General features: G+C 42.5%; 1 protein-coding gene and 1 long non-coding RNA gene across 2 annotated transcripts in view; one reads left to right on the plus strand and one right to left on the minus strand.

Moving 5' to 3' along the window:
• Positions 1-18,291, minus strand: part of LOC129399957 (uncharacterized) — a 141,358-nt gene that overhangs the window by 101,074 nt on the left and 21,993 nt on the right. The gene's annotated exons all lie outside the window — the stretch shown is intronic.
• LOC101542719 (TBC1 domain family member 15-like) lies at positions 1,040-3,877 on the plus strand. Its single transcript, XM_012935556.2, is given in 2 exon segments — positions 1,040-1,697; positions 1,699-3,877. Coding segments are annotated over 2 exon segments (1,824 nt in total). The 5' UTR covers positions 1,040-1,274; the 3' UTR covers positions 3,100-3,877.

The following is an 18,291-nucleotide window of genomic DNA, read 5'->3' on the forward strand; positions in this document are numbered from 1 at the left end:
AACCTGGTTCTGCTGTGTTCAAGGCAAGCATCTTACCTGCTGCACTACCTCTCCAGTCCTGAGAATGCTTGCATTTTCAAAAGAGGGAAATGTGTATTATGAAGGAAGGAAGATTTTTTTGGGGTTCCATGAACTACAGCTACAAAGTACTTTCCCTTTTCTTATCACCTAAAACCAAGCTCCCAGTGGCAGCGCGACATCTTATAGCCTAGTTCTCCCTCTTGGAGAACCTGGCAAGCTACCAAGAGTTTCCTGCCCGCATGGGACAGCCTGGCAAACTCCCCATGGCGTATTCAAATGCCAAAACCAGTAACAATGATGGGTCTTATTCCCCTGACCCTGAAACAGCCTCCAATGCAGCACCGTTGGGAATGACGAGTAACGAGAGGTTTCTAAAATCTCAGGGCTAGGATAAATGGAGACGTTACTGAGACCGCTCAAGAAAATCAACGATCAACGGGATGATGATGATGATGATGATGAATGCTCCCTATCTCATATGAACATTATGTTACAGATAAACCATGTATTAATTTAAATATGTGTAATCTTCTAAAAAAACACATGTTTGGAGACAAGAAGATGGCAGAGGCATGTCTGCAGGAGCCAGGGACAGGGGGAGTGGTGGTGGCTCTCAGAGTTTGAAATACAGGGTGGTGGCACAGAAACTCTGCATAATCATGTGATATTATTTAATCAAATATTATGCAGGTAGAAAAATAACAAATTTAAATTAAAAAAAACAGTAAAGTTAAGAATTAAACTGCTGGATCACAGGCACACACTGGAAACATGGCGGTGGCGGGTGTTGTGAGCGGGAAGGGCACAGCAAATAATTCAGAGGGCTAGTGCATGGGAGGCTGTTTCCTGAGCACTGAGCCGAAAGTAACATAGATGCCAAATAAGCCGAAAGTAACATAGAGGCCAAATAAGCAAGAACTATAGCACAACATGCTCAACTAGCAACAAACATCTGAGTAAACTCTCAAAGATTTATTGACCCCATGACTATATATGAGCAGGAAGGTGTCTATATTCATTCACCTTGTGGGAAGACGCAAGACCAAGACAGCTTGATTGCAGGAATATTGTGTGTTTTAGAAAAGGATGCTGAAGTAATTGTGGACTGGAGACCTTTGGATGATGCCTTAGATTCTTCTAGTATTCTTTATGTGAAAAAGGACTCCAGTTCAGTTGTAGAATGGACCCAGGCCCCCAAAGAAAGAGCTCATCGAGGATCGGAACATCAGAACAGTTATGAAGCAGAGTGGGACATGGTGAATGCAGTTTCATTTAAAAAGAAGCCACATATCAATGGAGATTCTTCAAGTCATAGAAATGGGAAAAGCAAATGGTCATTCCTGTTCAGTTTGACAGACCTGAAATCAATCAAGCAAAACAAAGAGGGTATGGGCTGGTCATATTTGGTATTCTGTCTAAAGGATGACGTCATTCTCCCTGCTCTACACTTTCATCAAGGAGATAGCAAACTACTGATTGAATCTCTTGAAAAATATGTGGTATTGTGTGAATCTCCACAGGATAAAAGAATACTTCTTGTGAATTGTCAGAATAAGAGTCTTTCACAATCTTTTGAAAATCTTCTTGATGAACCAGCATATGGTTTAATACAAAAAATTAAAAAGGATCCTTATACAGCAACAATGGTAGGATTTTCCAAAGTCACAAACTACATTTTTTGATAGTTTGAGAGGCAATGATCCTTCCACACATCACCGGCCACCTTCGGAAATGGCAGACTTTCTTAGTGATGCTATTCCAGGTTTAAAGATAAACCAACAAGAAGAACCAGGATTTGAAGTCATCACAAGAATTGACTTGGGAGAACGACTTGTTGTACAAAGGAGGGAACCAGTATCCCTGGAAGAATGGACTAAGAACACTGATTCAGAAGGAAGAATTTTAAACGTAGAGAGTATGAAACAGATGATATTTAGAGGGGGACTTAGTCATTCATTGAGAAAGCAAGCATGGAAATTTCTTCTGGGTTATTTTCCTTGGGACAGCACCAAGGAGGAAAGAACTCAATTACAAAAGCAAAAAACTGATGAATACTTCAGGATGAAACTGCAGTGGAAATCTGTCAGTGAGGAGCAAGAGAAGAGAAATTCGAGGTTAAGGGATTATAGAAGTCTTATCGAAAAAGACGTTAACAGAACAGATCGAACAAACAAATTTTATGAAGGCCAAGATAATCCAGGGTTGATTTTGCTTCATGACATTCTGATGACCTATTGTATGTATGATTTTGATTTAGGATATGTGCAAAGAATGAGTGACTTACTTTCCCCTCTTTTATATGTGATGAAAAATGAAGTGGATGCATTTTGGTACTTTGCCTCCTACATGGACCAAATGCATCAGAATTTTGAAGAACAAATGCAAGGCATGAAAACCCAATTAATTCACCTATGTACTTTACTTCGATTGCTGGACAGTGGATTTTGCAGTTATTTAGAATCTCAGGACTCCGTATACCTTTACTTTTGCTTCAGATGGCTCTTAATCAGATTTAAAAGGGAAGTTAGTTTTCTAGATAGTCTTCAATTATGGGAAGTAATGTGGACTGAACTGCCACGTAAAAACTTCCATCTTCTTATTTGTTGTGCTATTCTGGAATCAGAAAAGCAGCAAATAATGGAAAACCATTATGGCTTTAACGAAATACTTAAGCATATCAATGAATTGTCCATGAAAATTGATGTGGAAGATGTGCTGTGCAAAGCTGAGGCAATTTCTCTACAGATGGTAAAATGCAAGGAATTGCCACAAGCAGTTTGTGAGATCCTGGGACTTCAGAACAGTGAAGTTACAACACCAGATTCAGACACTGGTGAAGATGAGAATGTTGGCATGACCAGCTGTCCTACGTCTGCATTTCAGAGTAACTCCTTGCCTGTACATGCAGTCAGTGGAGTCAGGGATGACAACCCAACACAGTCACCAGTGTCCCCAAGTGTCAGCAGATTAACACCTGCACGATCATTCTTGCTTAATTTTTTAAGAGACATTTTGTTGCAACTCTTTCAAAATTTTGAAAGGTGGAAATTTAAAATCTTGGTATTGATTATGCTTTAAAGTTTGTGGAAAGAAAGTGTACTGATATTCTTGCATTAAAGCTTTACAAAGATTTAAACTAATTATTTTTGTAGTTACTTCTACCAAATAGCCTTTCCTTTTCAATAACATTCCTTAGTATTTTTATAGCCAAGTACATTTTATTTTCTTGCTAATGAACTAGAATTGGATAAAAAAAATACTACAAGTGGATGAGTTGGAAATTACGCACTTTGAAAAACATTCACTTTGTTTACTATTAGTTTAGTGGGGTTTGGATTTGGTTAAATTAAATATTGAATCTTTCTATATAGCAGTCTAAACTGAGAACTAGATTGTTACCCAGTGATGATTTTAAAAAAATATGTTTTTCTCTGCTGTTTACAATACTTAGCTTAAATATTTATGGTGGTTGAATGTGATTTAAATTGCACATTTTACATCAATGCAATTTAATGTGTAGATCAAGACCTCTTTCAACCATAGTAAGTGGATTGCCAGTATATTTTTTACCTTGAACTTTTCAATTGTATATAAAGACTAAGTACTTATTTATGAGTATAAGAAAGGATAGGCATATTTTCTTTAACTGAATAAACTTGAGTATTGATTTATATAATCTGATTTGATGAAATTAATACATAGCTTCAACATGAGATCTTTTTAAGAACTATTTTCTTAATGAAGTGTTTATTTCATGAGACTACATTCAACCCTGTACCTGGTGTAATTTTAAAATTAATTGCTTGTAACCTCACTTTACTAATAATGTTTATTATCTTTCCTAATACTGCATTAACTGATTAATCAGGTCTTTACAATAAAAAATTACTCTTTACGCCTTTCCGGCCCCGCGCGAGATCGACCCCGGAGGCAACTGAACCACTTTGGACACGAGCGGCGCCCCCAAAATGCCTCCAAACTGTGTGCTGGGAGCTTCTGGCCCAGGCGCTGCCAGCAGGGTATGCTCTTTTCTCTCTCAACTCTTTCTTTTTGAACGCAGCGAGGCTATAGCCGGTTTTTAGACTCTACAGGAAGCCCGGGATAGCCGATGGGCGGGACTCCCGGATCCGCCCTGTGCCGGCCGACATTTAAGCACAGAGCCATGTGGGGACGCTGCCAGCTAGTGATGCAATTACCAAAAGAATTTTCCCTGGACTTCATACAGAAATCCAAAACCACGCAGCTGCGACCTAATATCTCTTGATTGTCAGCAACGTGTAAATGTTCCTTTTTGGCAGGGCTTAACGTGGGGGGAAACTCCAAACAATAGTACTAAGTTTTTTGTTAAAGGGTAAAAGATTGTAGCGATAGAATTTTAGGCAGAATTTTCCCTGGACTTTATATAGAAACCCAAAACCGCGCGGCCGCAGCAGCCTAATGTCATCTAATCATCAGCAATATGAAATGGTTCCTTTGTAATGGGTTGGACTTTGGGGGGACCATAATAGGGTTAAAGTTTGTAGAGACGTGTAATTTCTGGCTGTACTTTCCCTGGACTTTATACAGAAATTCAAAGCCGCGAGGCTGCTGCCATGGCCGCGCAACCTATTGTCATTTAATCATCACCAATATGAAATGGTTCCCTTTTAACGGGTCGGACTTTGGTGGGAAATCCTATCAAGAATAGTAAGTCTTTTGCTGAAATATTGAAGGCCACCAAAGTGGTAGCCATCTCTATAGACTGAACTAAGCCATATCCCCACGCCAGCTGAGAAGAAATATCCTTCTTTCTCGGGAAGAGACGCGGCGTGGCGTTAACCATAGTATGATGCCCATTAAGCTGACACGGACCTGGTGGCGTGGGAATCGGATACAAGGGAATAAATTATTATGTACTTGGAACAGCGGGACGCTGGTGGAATCTTGAGCCGGGGCCGATACCAGCGTATTACTTTTGGTTCCAGAAACTGCTTGCAGACATTCTACCAGACTATCAACTAAGCCAGAGCCCCACGCCGGCTGATGACGAGAAATAACCATCTCTTTTGGTTTGTTTTCCCTTTGTCAGGCAGCGTGGTGATTACTAAACAGGCGTGATCTCGGTGGCACGGGACGAGGGGGGGAAAAAATAGAAAAGTTATGTAACAAACAGCGGGACTTAATATCTCTACATTCTCAGCAATGGAGAGCCATCAAATGCTTCCTTGACAGTGGGACTGTCTTCTCTTTTTTGGGGGGAAACCCTAGCAACAATAGTGAATTATGTGTTGAAACATGGACTGTAACCAAGATAAAGCGTAAATGAAGTGAAACTTATCACTTACAAGGGCGGGGACTTGGGGGGCGGGAGGGGGCGGGAGGTATAATGGGGTGGTTGGTGATGGAATATGGGCACGGGTGAAGGGAAGGGTGTTTGAGTACTGTATAACTGACATAATCCTGAGAACTTTGTAACCCTCCACATGGTGATTCAATAAAATTTAAATTAAAAAAAAATTACTCTTTACAAAAAGCTTATGTCAGAAATATCAAGATAACTGTCATGAGTCTTAAATGATATCTTTTTGTATATGAACAAAACTGTTGTTTTTACCATGCAGTGTTGCATGATTTTGAGTTATGTAAAACTAACATAACTGATTCCGTTTTAATTGTAATTTGTTAACTCCTGTACATATCATTAAAATAAATTTGAAGTCAAAAAAAAGAAAAGAAACTGCTGGAGGCGGGCAGGACCCCCTGCCACAGCCGCCGCACCACAGACCCCCGGCTTCCTCCTTCTTCATCCAGATGCGCCCCAGTCCCCACGCCTGCATACCCGCTCAGCCCCAGGACCCAAACTCATCCCAGCGTCCTGCGGGTAGGACCCCTGCCCCAGCCACCACACCGCAGACCCCCGGCTTCCTCCTTCATCCAGGTGCACCCCAGCCGCTGCGCCTGCGCACACGCTCAGCCCCAGGAACCAAACTCATCCCAGCATCCCCCAGGCAGGAACCTCTGCCCCAGCCCCCGCACCACAAACCCTCGGCTTCCTCCTTCGTCATCCAGGTGCGCCCCAGTCCCCATGCCTGCACGCCCATTCGGCCCCAGGACCTGAACTCATCCCAGCGTCCTGCGGATAGGACCCCTGCACCAGCTGCGGCACCACAGATCCCGGGCTTCCTCCTTCTTCATCCAGCTGTGCCCCAGCCCCTGCGCCTGCGCACCCGCTCAGCCCAGGACCCGAACTCATCCCCGCATTCCGCGGGTCGGACCCCTAACCCAGCCGCCATGCCACAGGCCCCCAGCTTCCTCCTTCATCCAGGTGTGCTCCAGCCCCTGCACCTGCGCGCCCATTCGGCCCCAGGATCTAACTCATCCCAGCGTCCTGTGGGTAGGACCCCTGCCTCAGCTGCCGCACTGCAGACCCCCAGCTTCCTCCTTCTTCATCCAGGTGCGCCCCATCCCCTGCGCCTGCTCGGAACAAGGACCCGAACTCATCCCAGTGGTCCAAGGGTCGGACCCCTGCCCCAGCCGCCACACCGCAGACCCCCAGCTTCCCCTTCATCCAGGTGCGCAGCGGCCCCTGCACCTGCGCGACCGCTGGGCCCCAGCACCTGAACTCATCCCAGCGTCCCGCGGGTAGGACCCCTGCCGCAGATGCCGCGCCGCAAACCCCCGGCTTCCTCCTTCTTCATCCAGGTGTGCCCCGGCCCCCGTGCCTGCGTGCGCCTCTGCCCCAGGACCTGAACTCATCCCAGCGTCCCGCGGGTAGGACCCCTGCCTCAGCCACCGAGCTGCAAACCCTCCTCCTTCTTCATCCGGGTGCGCCCCAGCCCCCGTGCCTGCACGGCCCCAAGACCCTAACTCATCTCAGCGTCCTGAGGGCAGGACCCCCTGCCTCAGCCTCCGCACTGCAGACCGCCGGCTTCCTCCATCATCCAGGTGGCCCCAGACCCTGCGCCTGCACACCGGCTCAGCTCCAGGACCTGAACTCATCCCAAGGTCCTACGGGCAGGAGCCCCTGCCCCAGCCACCGAGCCGCAGACCCCCGGCTTCCTCCTTCTTCATCCAGGGGCAGCCGCAGTTATTTTCCCCTCTCCCAACACCCTGGACTTACATCTCAGTCCCCATTACCTAACTCTGTAGAGAACTCTCTGGCTATCTAAAACACAAAAGGCCAATAGGCCACTAGCTTATTCCAATTGCACCAAAATAACAGTGAGCACAAGACTATTCCAGCTACACCAAAATACTGATAAGCACAAGAAGCTATACATGCCCAATGTAAAAGAACACATCCTCTGAACCTTCACTAGAGGCCTCACATAATTCACTGAGAGGAAGGACGCACTCTAGAGGGGGGAAAAGGTGACCACCATCGACCGAGCTCACCCAAAACCCCCTGTTACAGTAAGAGGGAACAGCATTAGTGAACTGGAAGGTCCCACCTGTACACAATAGGAACTACATGAAGAAACAAATCCCCACTGCGAGGAGAGGAGGAAGAAAAGAGTCCAGAAGCCTCAACAGGGGTTACCCACAAATATGATTTCTCCGATAAAGAATTCAGAGATGAAATGCTGAGAATGGTCAATGAACTTAAAGAAATAGTGGAGCAGTCAGCAAAGAAGATACGGGAAGAAATGTCAGCAGAAATAGGAACGCTACATTCAGAAATGTCACGAATGAAAGATTCGGTAGATGATATAAAAAACACAGTGGGTACCCATAACAGTAAAACAACTACAGCTGAAGACAGAATCAGTGAGCTTGAAGACAAGCTGCAGAACGCTCACAGGCCACAACAAACAATGGGAAAAGACCTCAAAATAGCTCTAGGGTGAATCAGAGACCTAGGGGATGATTCCAAGAGGAATAACAGAATCATCGGAGTACCAGAAGTACAGGAAGGCGACCATAATGAAAAAGCCACGGTTAAAGAAATCATTGCTGAAAAGTTCCCAGAGCTGGAGAATGCAGATGTCCAGATCCTGGGAGCCCAAAGGGTGCCAGCTAGAAGAGACCCTAATAAAAACACTCCAAGACATAGCATAGTCAGAATGATGGATGCCACGGATAGGGACACAATAATGCAAGCAGCAAGGCGAAAAAGGAAATCACATATAAAGGAGCACCCCTTAGATTTACAGCAGACCCATCAGAGGAAACCCTCCAAGCCTGGATGGTGGGATACAATGAAAAACCTCAATGAAATGAACGCCTCACCAAGAATACTATATCCAGCTAAGCTCTCACTCAAACTTGAAGGAACCATACACAATTTCGTGGGTAAACAACAGCTCAGGAACTTCACAGACTCAAAACCAAACTTAAAAGAAGGACTAAAGGGGTTCCTGTAAGACAAGAAAAATCCCTAAAAGCACAACAAACTCCTACAAAAACATGGCACAAAACTCCACGACAATGATCTCTCTCAATGTCAACGGTCTAAACACACCCACCAAGAGACACAGAGTAACAAAGTGGATTCAGAAACTGAACCCAGCATTCTGCTACCTACAAGAAACACATCTGAATGGTCAGAGCAAACACAGATCTCAAAGTCAAAGGATGGAAAACAATCCTTCAAGCAAACAACTCCTTCAAAAAGCCGGGGTGGCCATACTAGTATTGAACAATATAGATTTTCAGGTTGAAAAAGATTAGAAGCGACAGCGAAGGCCATTTCTTACTAATCAAGGGATACTTACAGCAGGAAGAACTCACACTCCTAAACGTATATGCACCTAATGAGGAACCAACAAAATACTTAAAACAACTGCTAATAGATTTTAGAGAGGACACTGCTAGCAACACAATAGTAGTTGAACACATCAACACCGCCTTATCACCTCTGGATAGATCAACAAGATCAAAATTCAGCAAGGAAACACTGGCCTTGAAGGAAGAAATAGAAGAGAGAGAGCTAATGGATCTATACAGGGCTTTGCATCCCCATAAAAAAGAATACACATTCTTTACCAGTGCACACGGAACATTCTCCAATATAGATCATGCGCTGGGCCACAAAGCATACCTCCATGGAATCAGGAAGATAGAAATTGTATCAACTATCTTCTCAGACCATGATGCACTGAAGACAGAAGTTAATCATGCACAGACGCAGAGGGCCAAACCATACACCTGGAAATTAAACAACTCAATGTTGAACAATGAGTGGGTCAAGGAAGAAATCAAAAGATACCTGGGAACAAATGAGAATGAAGACACAAACTACCTGAACCTGTGGGACACAGCTAAAGCTCTGTTAAGGGGAAATTTATAGCTCTGCAAGCATATCTCATGAAGGAAGAAAGGGCCCACATAAATAACCTGATCTCACAGCTCAAGACCTTAGAAAAGGACCAACAAAAGAAGCCCAAACCGGGCAGAAGGAAAGAAATAATAAAACTTAGAGCAGAGGGGCCAGAGCGATAGCACAGCGGGTAGGGCGTTTGCCTTGCACGCGGCCGACCCGGGTTCGATCCCCGGCATCCCATATGGTCCCCCAAGCACTGCCAGGAGTAATTCCTGAGTGCAAAGCCAGGAGTAATCCCTGAGCATCGCTGGGTGTGACCCAAAAAGAAGAAAAAAAAACTTAGAGCAGAAATAAATGATATGGAAACCCAAAAAACAATCCGAAAGATTAATAAAACCAAGAGCTGGTTCTTTGAGAAAATAAACAAGACTGATAAACCACTAGCAAGACTCGTAAAGAAACATATAGAGAGAACCCTAATAAACCGAATCTGAAATGAAAAGGGGGACATCACAACAAAAACCAAAGAATTTCAAAAGATCATCAGAGACTAATTTGAAAATCTGTATACTATGAAACAAGAGAACCCAAAAGAAATGGATAAATTCCTGAATTCCTATAATCTCCCATGCCTGAATCAAGATCTGGAATACCTGTATAGTCCAATTAATATCCAGACCACACGGCTGCTTCTCCCGAAATGGAGCATAATATGAGGCACCCATAACCATGCCACCAGACTCCACGCCAGGCTATTACACTCAGGATGCCCGAGGGGGAGAGGGGGAGAGGGGGAGAGCCCTCCCCACCTCAAGGGACCCAGCTCCGGCAGCCAAAAAACCTCCACAACCCAACCACCACCAGGCTCAAGGCCGCTCCCCACATGCTTGGGCCGAGTCCTACACATGAGTGAAGTTCTATGGACCCCAGGAAATGCGGAACTTTGTGACCTTGGACTCTGGGCTCAATGGGACCAGGAGTGGAGATCTTCTGCCCGCTTTCCCCAGTCTCCGGTGACCCAGGGGTGACGCCCCATAAACCACCTCCTGCTGGCGCGAGATAATCTTGTCATTGGCGACTGTTCAGATTATATGGCTGCTTCTCCCGAAAGGGGGCATAACATGAGGTCCCCCATAACCATGCCACTGGACTCACGCCAGGCTGTTTCACATGAGGCACCCCAGAGGGGGGCGGGTGAGAGCCCTCCCTACCCCAAGGGACCCAGCTCCGGCAGCCAAAAACCCCCACAACCCGACCGCCACCACACTCAAGGCTGCTCCCCATGTGCTCGGGCTGAGCCTCACATATTAGTAAACATTTTCATGGACCATGCGGCTGCTTCTACAGCCATGCAACACATCATAAAACACTCCCTACCAATTCCCCATAATTACCACACCGTATTTGATGGGGTTCAGATAGTAGGCAATAAATCATAGAGGGAAATATATATATGCATATATACATATTTTCAGATATATATACCAAAGCTCACATCACACATCGACCATATCCACACAGTGACCAAGCTCACTGAGGTTTCGCCAGAGTTCAATTTGCTGCTCTGTCTAACATTCATTGATTTAAAGAAGGCCTTCGATTCTGTTGAGACTGAAGCGGTCATTGAAGCCCTAGCCAAACAAGACATTCAAACTCAGTACATCAAGATCCTCCGCAAGCTGTAGTACGGATTCACCACCAGGATCTCACCATTCTACAAGGAAGTGATCATTGACATAAAGAGAGGGGTTCGACAGGGTGATACCATTTCACCGAAACTCTTCAGTGCCACCCTCGAAAATGTCATGTGACAACTGAAATAGGAAGGAATGGGAGTGAAGATAGACGGTTGGCAACTACACCACCTCTGCTTCACCGATGACATCGTTCTAATAATACCAACCATTAGCCAAGCGGCACAAATGCTGGCCGACTTCAACCTCAAGTGTGGAAAGGTCGGACTGCAGCTGAATCTCAACAAAACAATGTTCATGAAAAACGAACTAGTCCCTGACATTCCATTTGCTCTTAACAGAACAAACATCTCTGAATGCAGAAGCTATGTGTACCTGGGTTGAGAACTCAATAAGAGGAACAACTTGGCACAAGAACCGCACGGGAGAAAGAGAGCAGCGTGGAACGCCTTCAAGAGAGTCGAAGAAGTAGTTAAAAGAATGAAGAACCTCCAGCTGCGGGCACATCTTCTCTACTCCACCGTTCTTCCTTCACTAACATATGCCACAGAGACCTGGGCCCTACAAAAACAGGATAGGAACGCTATTCGGGTATCCCAAAGAGGAATTGAAAGAGCTATGCTTGGAGTATCACATTTTACTCAAGTGAGAGAAGGAATCCGGAGTTCTGACCTCCATCAACGATCAAGAATCAGGAACAACAGAAATGCAAATGTCATTTCTAATATACCTTTTTGCCTCTTCGGGGTATATTCCCAGGAGTGGTATAGCTGGGTCAAATGACAGCTCAATTTCTAATGTTTTGAGAATCGTCCATATAGTTTTCCAAAAGGGCTGAACAAGTCGGCATTCCCACCAGCAGTGAAGAAGAGTCCCTGTCTCCCCACATCCGCGCCAACACCAGTTGCTTTTGTTTTTCTGGATGTGGGCCAGACATAGAAAGACTGCACTCATATGTGGAATATTAAGTAGCAGAGAGATACGAGCTAGCAACGATGCAACCTCTGGCAGAAATTCCTCTGGACTTAGTTACTAAAATACTAAAATACAGAAATCCAGAACCTCGCGGCCGCTATTGTGGCCACACAACCTCATATCTCTTCATTCTCAGCAATGGAAAACAAATTATCAAATGCTTCCTTTCCAGCAGGTCCAACTCTGGGGGGGGGGACTCCAAACAATAATAGTGAGTTTTTTGTTTGAATATAATCAAAGTAAAGAGAAAGTAAAGTGGAATTTATCAGCTACACAGGCGGGGTGGGGGGGAGGTTTACTGTGGTTCTTGGTGGTGGAATATGTGCACTGGTGAAGGGATGGGTGTTCAAGCATTATGTAACTGAGACTCAAGCCTGAAAGCTTTGTAACTTTCCACATGGTGATTCAATAAAAAAAAAAAAATAAAAAGAGTATCAGGAACACTGTTTTGTTTGACAAGGCACCAAAAAGCAGATGGGCCGGACACATAATGCGATTCAGAGACAACCGCTGGACTAGAGCTGTTACCGACTAAATTCCACAGGACATCAAAAGACCGCGTGGCCACCCACCTATGAGATGGTCGGACTTCTTCATCAAAACCCTGAACGAGGGGCTGGAGTAATAGCACAGCGGGTAGGGCGTTTGCCTTGCACGCGGCCAACCCAGGTTCGATTCCCAGCATCCCACATGGTCCCCCAAGCACTGCCAGGAGTAATTTCTGAGTGCAAAGCCAGGAGTAACCCCTGAGCATCGCCGGGTGTGACGCAAAAAGAAAAAAAAAAACCTGAACGAACGGTTTGAGGCTCTTCCTGTTCCTGGAGTGAGTAGATACCATTGGGCTACACTAGCACACGACAGGGACGAATGGGGATGTTACTGGGGCCCGCTTGAGCAAATTGAAGATCAACAGGATGACAAGTGATACAAGTGATGGTTTATTTTCATCAACATTAATAGCAATATGACAGTTTATATATTTTAGATAAATTTTCAATAAAAATAATAAATTTGTATTCTGTCTTTATCCACTTTGATAGTTTCCAACTTTTAGTTAATATTTAATATAAATATTGACAGGTTTTCTTAGTGTACAGAGCACACTGTAGCACTGTAGCATTGTCGTCCCGTTGTTCATCGATTTGCTCAAGCGGGCACCAGTAACAAATCCATTGTGAGCTACTGGAGTGATAGCACAGCAGGTAGGGCATTTGCCTTGCATGCTGCTGACCCGGGTTCAAATCCTCCGTCCCTCTTGGAGAGCCTGACAAGCTACCAAGAGTATCCCACCCGCATCAAGCTACCTGCGGCATATTCGATATGCCAAAAACAGTAACAACAAGTCTCACAATAGAGACGTTACTGGTGTCCACTTCAGCAAATCAATGTGAACAATGGGACAACAGTGCTACAGTGCTACAGTGCACTGATACAGCTGAATGAATCTCCCATTTAAATACTTGTTTTTCTATTTGTACTTTCTGACTTTTGATTCTATATTCCTTCTTTACTATCACTACAAACAAGGCTGCATTACTCAAATTACAGTATCAGAGGTTATTCATATTGCCACCTCTACTGAGGCAACTGCACTACACTGTTGTCCTGTTGTTCATCGATTTTGCTAGAGCAGGCACAAGTAATGTCTCCATTATGAAACTTGTTGTTCCTCTTTTTGGTATATCGAATAAGCCATGGGTAGCTTGCCAGGCTCTGCTGTGCTGGGGGGATACTCTCGGTAGCTTGCCGAGCTCTCCAACAGGGATGGAGGAATCAACATTCAGTAAAAATACAGAACAAAAAAATAATAAAAACAAAAATTCTAACACAAACAGTTAAGGGGCAGAATTATTGAGCACATCCACACAAAGAACACTATATATTAACATTAAAAGCAGAACAATTTACGTTCAGTTCCATTCTGCATAGAATGAGAAAACAAATTCTTTTTTTGAAAATAAGCCTATCTGCTTTAAAAAAAGAAAGAACAACTTCAAAAACCAAGCAATATAGAAAAGCACAAATTAAAAAGCAGAAAACTGGGTGCTGGAATGATAGCACAGCAGGTAGGGCGTTTGCCTTGCACTCAGCCAACCGGGGTTTGATTCCCAGCATCCCATATGGTACCCTGAGCACCGCCAGGGGTAATTCCTGAGTGCAGAGCCAGGAGTGGCCCCTGTGCATTGCCAAGTGTGACACACCCCCCCATAAAAGCAGAAAACTCATTTAAGACAGGTTTGTAGTTTTCCCAATTTATACATTGATAAAGATTTTATATATATATATATATATATATATATATATGCACAACAAAATACTATTCAGCTATTTAAAAAATAAAATTCTGAGATTTTCAACAATACAGATGAAACTACAGGGCAGTATACTTAGGTAAAAAGGTCAAAGAAGGGGCTGGAGCAATAGCACAGTAGGTAGGGCGTTTGCCTTGCACGCGGCATACCTGGGTTTGATTCCCAGGATCCCATATGGTCCACTGGGCACCAGCAGGAGTAATTCCTGAATGCATGAGTAACCCCTGTGCATCAACAGGTGTGACCCAAAAGCAAAAAAAAAAAAATCAAAGAAACACAAGAATTTCACTCATATCTAGGAAACAAAAATAAACAAAATAAAACAAAAACAAACAGGATCAAATTGGGCAATAGAAGGGAAGGAAAAACGGGTAGTTTAAAAGGGACAAGGAGGATAAATGTATGGTAAATAATAGAATTGGACATTTAGTGGTAAATTTTATATAGTATATACCAAATCAGTTCAAAGAAATTAAGAGTTGAATTTAATATTAGAAGCTAGAAAATCTGTTTGGTTGGTTGAAAATTTCAGTGTCCCTCTTATTTTACCTATAGGATAAGAAGGCATTTGGGCACTTCATGGTTTAGAAGTCAGGTTAACTATGTACAACAAAGCAATTAAGAGTGAACACTCAGAAAGCAAATGACGCAAATTATAATACGATTTGTTTTTTTGTAAGAGTGTGCTAAGGAGGTAGGGTGAGGAGACAAGAAGAACCTTGGGTCATTGCTTTGGTACAATGATGCTAACAACAGAGATATATTTGAAGTTAGAAAACCAACTGCCTGAAACTTATTTAAAGGTTTGTAAATCACTGTGAAAAAAAAAAAAATTAAGGGATGAGGGCAGAAACCCTAATCAGAAATTCTGTTTGCAGTACCTTCCAAAGTATGCCTCAGAAAATAAACCCATGTGAATGTATTGGCCACCCTAGTGGTACCCACAAGTCGATAATCCACCCTTTCTAAAAATGTGCTTCCATGTTGTTCTCTTTTCCCAATAAAACAACAACAAAAAAAGCCTTCCTTTGACAATGTAAAGAAGTTAGGGGTGAGGGGGACAACATGACTCCACTATCTCAGATTGCTAGTCCTGAATAAACCTTTTTTTTATTTTAAATCTTATATAATTCAACTTTTAGGGAGTTTTGTTTTGCTTTTGGCCTATACCAGCAGTGCTCAGGGCTTACTTCTGGCAGGCTCAGGGGACCATACGGGGTGGTTGTGAGCAAGGTAAGCAACTTACCCACTCTACTATCACTCTGGCCCCTAAAACCTAAATCTCTCTCTCTCTCTTTCTCACTTTGTCTCTTTCTCTCTCATTTATTATCATAACAACTCTTAGCTCTTAAATATTGGTCTTCAATTAGTAAGCATATGAGCTTGGGTTCATTACATATACACATAGTAAATTTCAGTGACTTACATACAGCTAAAGTATATAAAGTATATAATCTTATAAAACAATGTTACTTAGATATATATATATATATATACACACACACATAATAACAGGTTTAACACATTTATTATTTGGTTTTAAGGCCATACCTGGTAGTGTTCAAGGCTTACTACTGGTTCTGTCCTCAGGCAGTACTCCCTGGTGGGGCTTAGGGGTTCAATTATATCTCCTGCCAGGAACTGCCCAGGTGGGCCACGTGAAAGGCAAGCTGTACTATTTCTGACCTCAAGGTTTAAATATTTAGTGATCACATATTGGGCACTTCCCAGCCTCTAACTTAGTTCTTAAAAACTAGATATATAAAAATCAGCTAGAGGGGCCAGAGAGATAGTACAGAGGATAAGACATCTGCCTGGCATTAGGCCAATTCCAGTTTGATGTCTTGCACTCACATACAAGAGGTCAAAGCCCTCCCTATTTGGAAAAGAGAGTGGCAAGTCAGTTTTATAAGGAATCATATAAAGACATCCTTTCTTTGTCATTGTCAATAATAGATGTCTAATTTTATCACAATCTAGCAGCTAAGAAGGGATATGCACTAATGATGTAATTTGTATTTCCCTTATTATTCTATGATTATTACTGATTTGGATAAAGATTTCTATGGAATTATATTTTTCATATCTATTTTAAATATTTACCATTTTCTTACCAACTCACTAGTGTTTCGTTATGCAAACTAAAATATACTTGCAAAGATAAAATAAGGTTATTTTAAATAAAAAAATATTTTCCCAGTGGTATTTATTTTAATGTAGACAAAAGGCAGAACTGTTGATATAGTTCTACAATTGAAACTGATTAGATAACAAAGCTCCAATATTAAAATCAATAAGCATAAAAATCAATTTTAACGTGAAAATTGTTATATCTCATCGCAGGGTTGTTAAATCCTTGTCTAAGGATTTACTATGCTGTTTGTTGGGAATTGAGCCTTCTGTGTTATTGTTTTTGTTTGCTAAATTTAGTTTTTTTAAGTGAATGTTGAGAGCCAGTGAGGAAAAAAAACCAAAAAGAGTTCTGATTGCTGCCTTTTGTCTTCCTCTTCCCCACTGTAAATGCCAGCTATGTACAGATGTCAAGCATACTATCTTAAATAGAAGGAAAACTTATGTGAGTGTGCATGCCCAGGCATGCCTAAAACAAAACTAATTCCAGATGGGAGGAAATGCAAATTAAATGGAAAAAAATCATTGTAAGATTTGGTTCCATGGGTGGCTATTTGACACAGATCTTTATAGCTACTGTGGTCATTCCCTTCATTGAGTCATGGAGAAGCCAGGGTAGGAAGCCACAGAATTTTATTATTTTATTTTTTTGGTTTACATCTGGGTGTTGCTCAGGAGACCATGTGGGATGCTGAGGATTAAATCCTGGTCAGCCATGTACCAGGCAAACGCCTTCCCTGCTGTTATTATCCAGCGGGGGAGGGGGGCCCTGCCACAGGATTTTAGAAAGTTGGGAAGGAAGACTTTCTTCCTGTTTACAGTTAACTAGAAAACCTCTACAAATTCACCTTCTCTGTGCACAATTTTATTCCACAGTGTAGAATGTGATTCATTTTATTTCAATTTAATTGCATTATATTTTATAACAGGGGGTTTGGTTGTTAAATCATACATATTGAAATTTATCTTTTAAAAAGAACTTAGAAAATTATTTCAGATGGAAGCTAAGCTAAACATGAAACTAATTTCCTAAAATTTGAAATATTTTAAAGTCTTTTTTTTTTAGTTCTTTGATTTCATACAAATTTAACCTAGTCTGAGCAAAATTTATAAACAACACTCAGAATTTATTTTCTTCATTTTTTTCACTCAAAACTTTATTTGCTGGAGTACAAGGGCCTACTGGGCAGAAGATTCCCAAATAAAGAATATTACCATGGATGTAGGTATGATTTCAAAATCAAAATTAAATTAACTTGCTAATATTTATACAAATATTTCAGCCAACGATGGCAGAACACACTATATATTTTGAACACATACTTTTGAAGCACAAAGTAAATATTGTGACATTGACACAATCACAATGAGAATCATAAAACAATCTCAAGTAATGAGATTTTAAAATAATCTCTTAAAAATGCAAAAGAAGGATGTATTTTGACTACAAGAGAATTAAAATTGGTAATAATCACAGAAAGATTTCTGGAATGTAGTCTCCCCTAAAGCCCAGCCCAATTATACTTAACACTCACCTACCAAAGAAAAAAACATGGTAATTAGAAAGTATTTTTAATAAAACATAAAAATACAATTGATACCGCAGGAGCAAAGGGTGAAACACCAGGTGAATTTAGCCATCACTAACAGCCCATGGAACAGGTGGCCAATCAGAATAGGTATGGCTGGGGGTGGAATATGACAGCAGATAAAAGAAACCCTATCAAAATGTGTTTGGGATATAGCCAAGCATAGGAGAAAAACAGGTTGAAATGCCTCTATACAACAGATTACTCAGGCAGTGGGCCGAGTGGCCGGCAGCAGCCTCTGGAGGACGACGACGAGAATGAGGAGGAGGACGACGACGATTATGAGGACAAGAAGGAAGAAAAAGAGAAAAGTCTCATTGTGGAAGGCA

This window comes from Sorex araneus, chromosome X, assembly GCF_027595985.1.
Source record: "Sorex araneus isolate mSorAra2 chromosome X, mSorAra2.pri, whole genome shotgun sequence".
Lineage (NCBI taxonomy): Eukaryota > Metazoa > Chordata > Mammalia > Eulipotyphla > Soricidae > Sorex > Sorex araneus.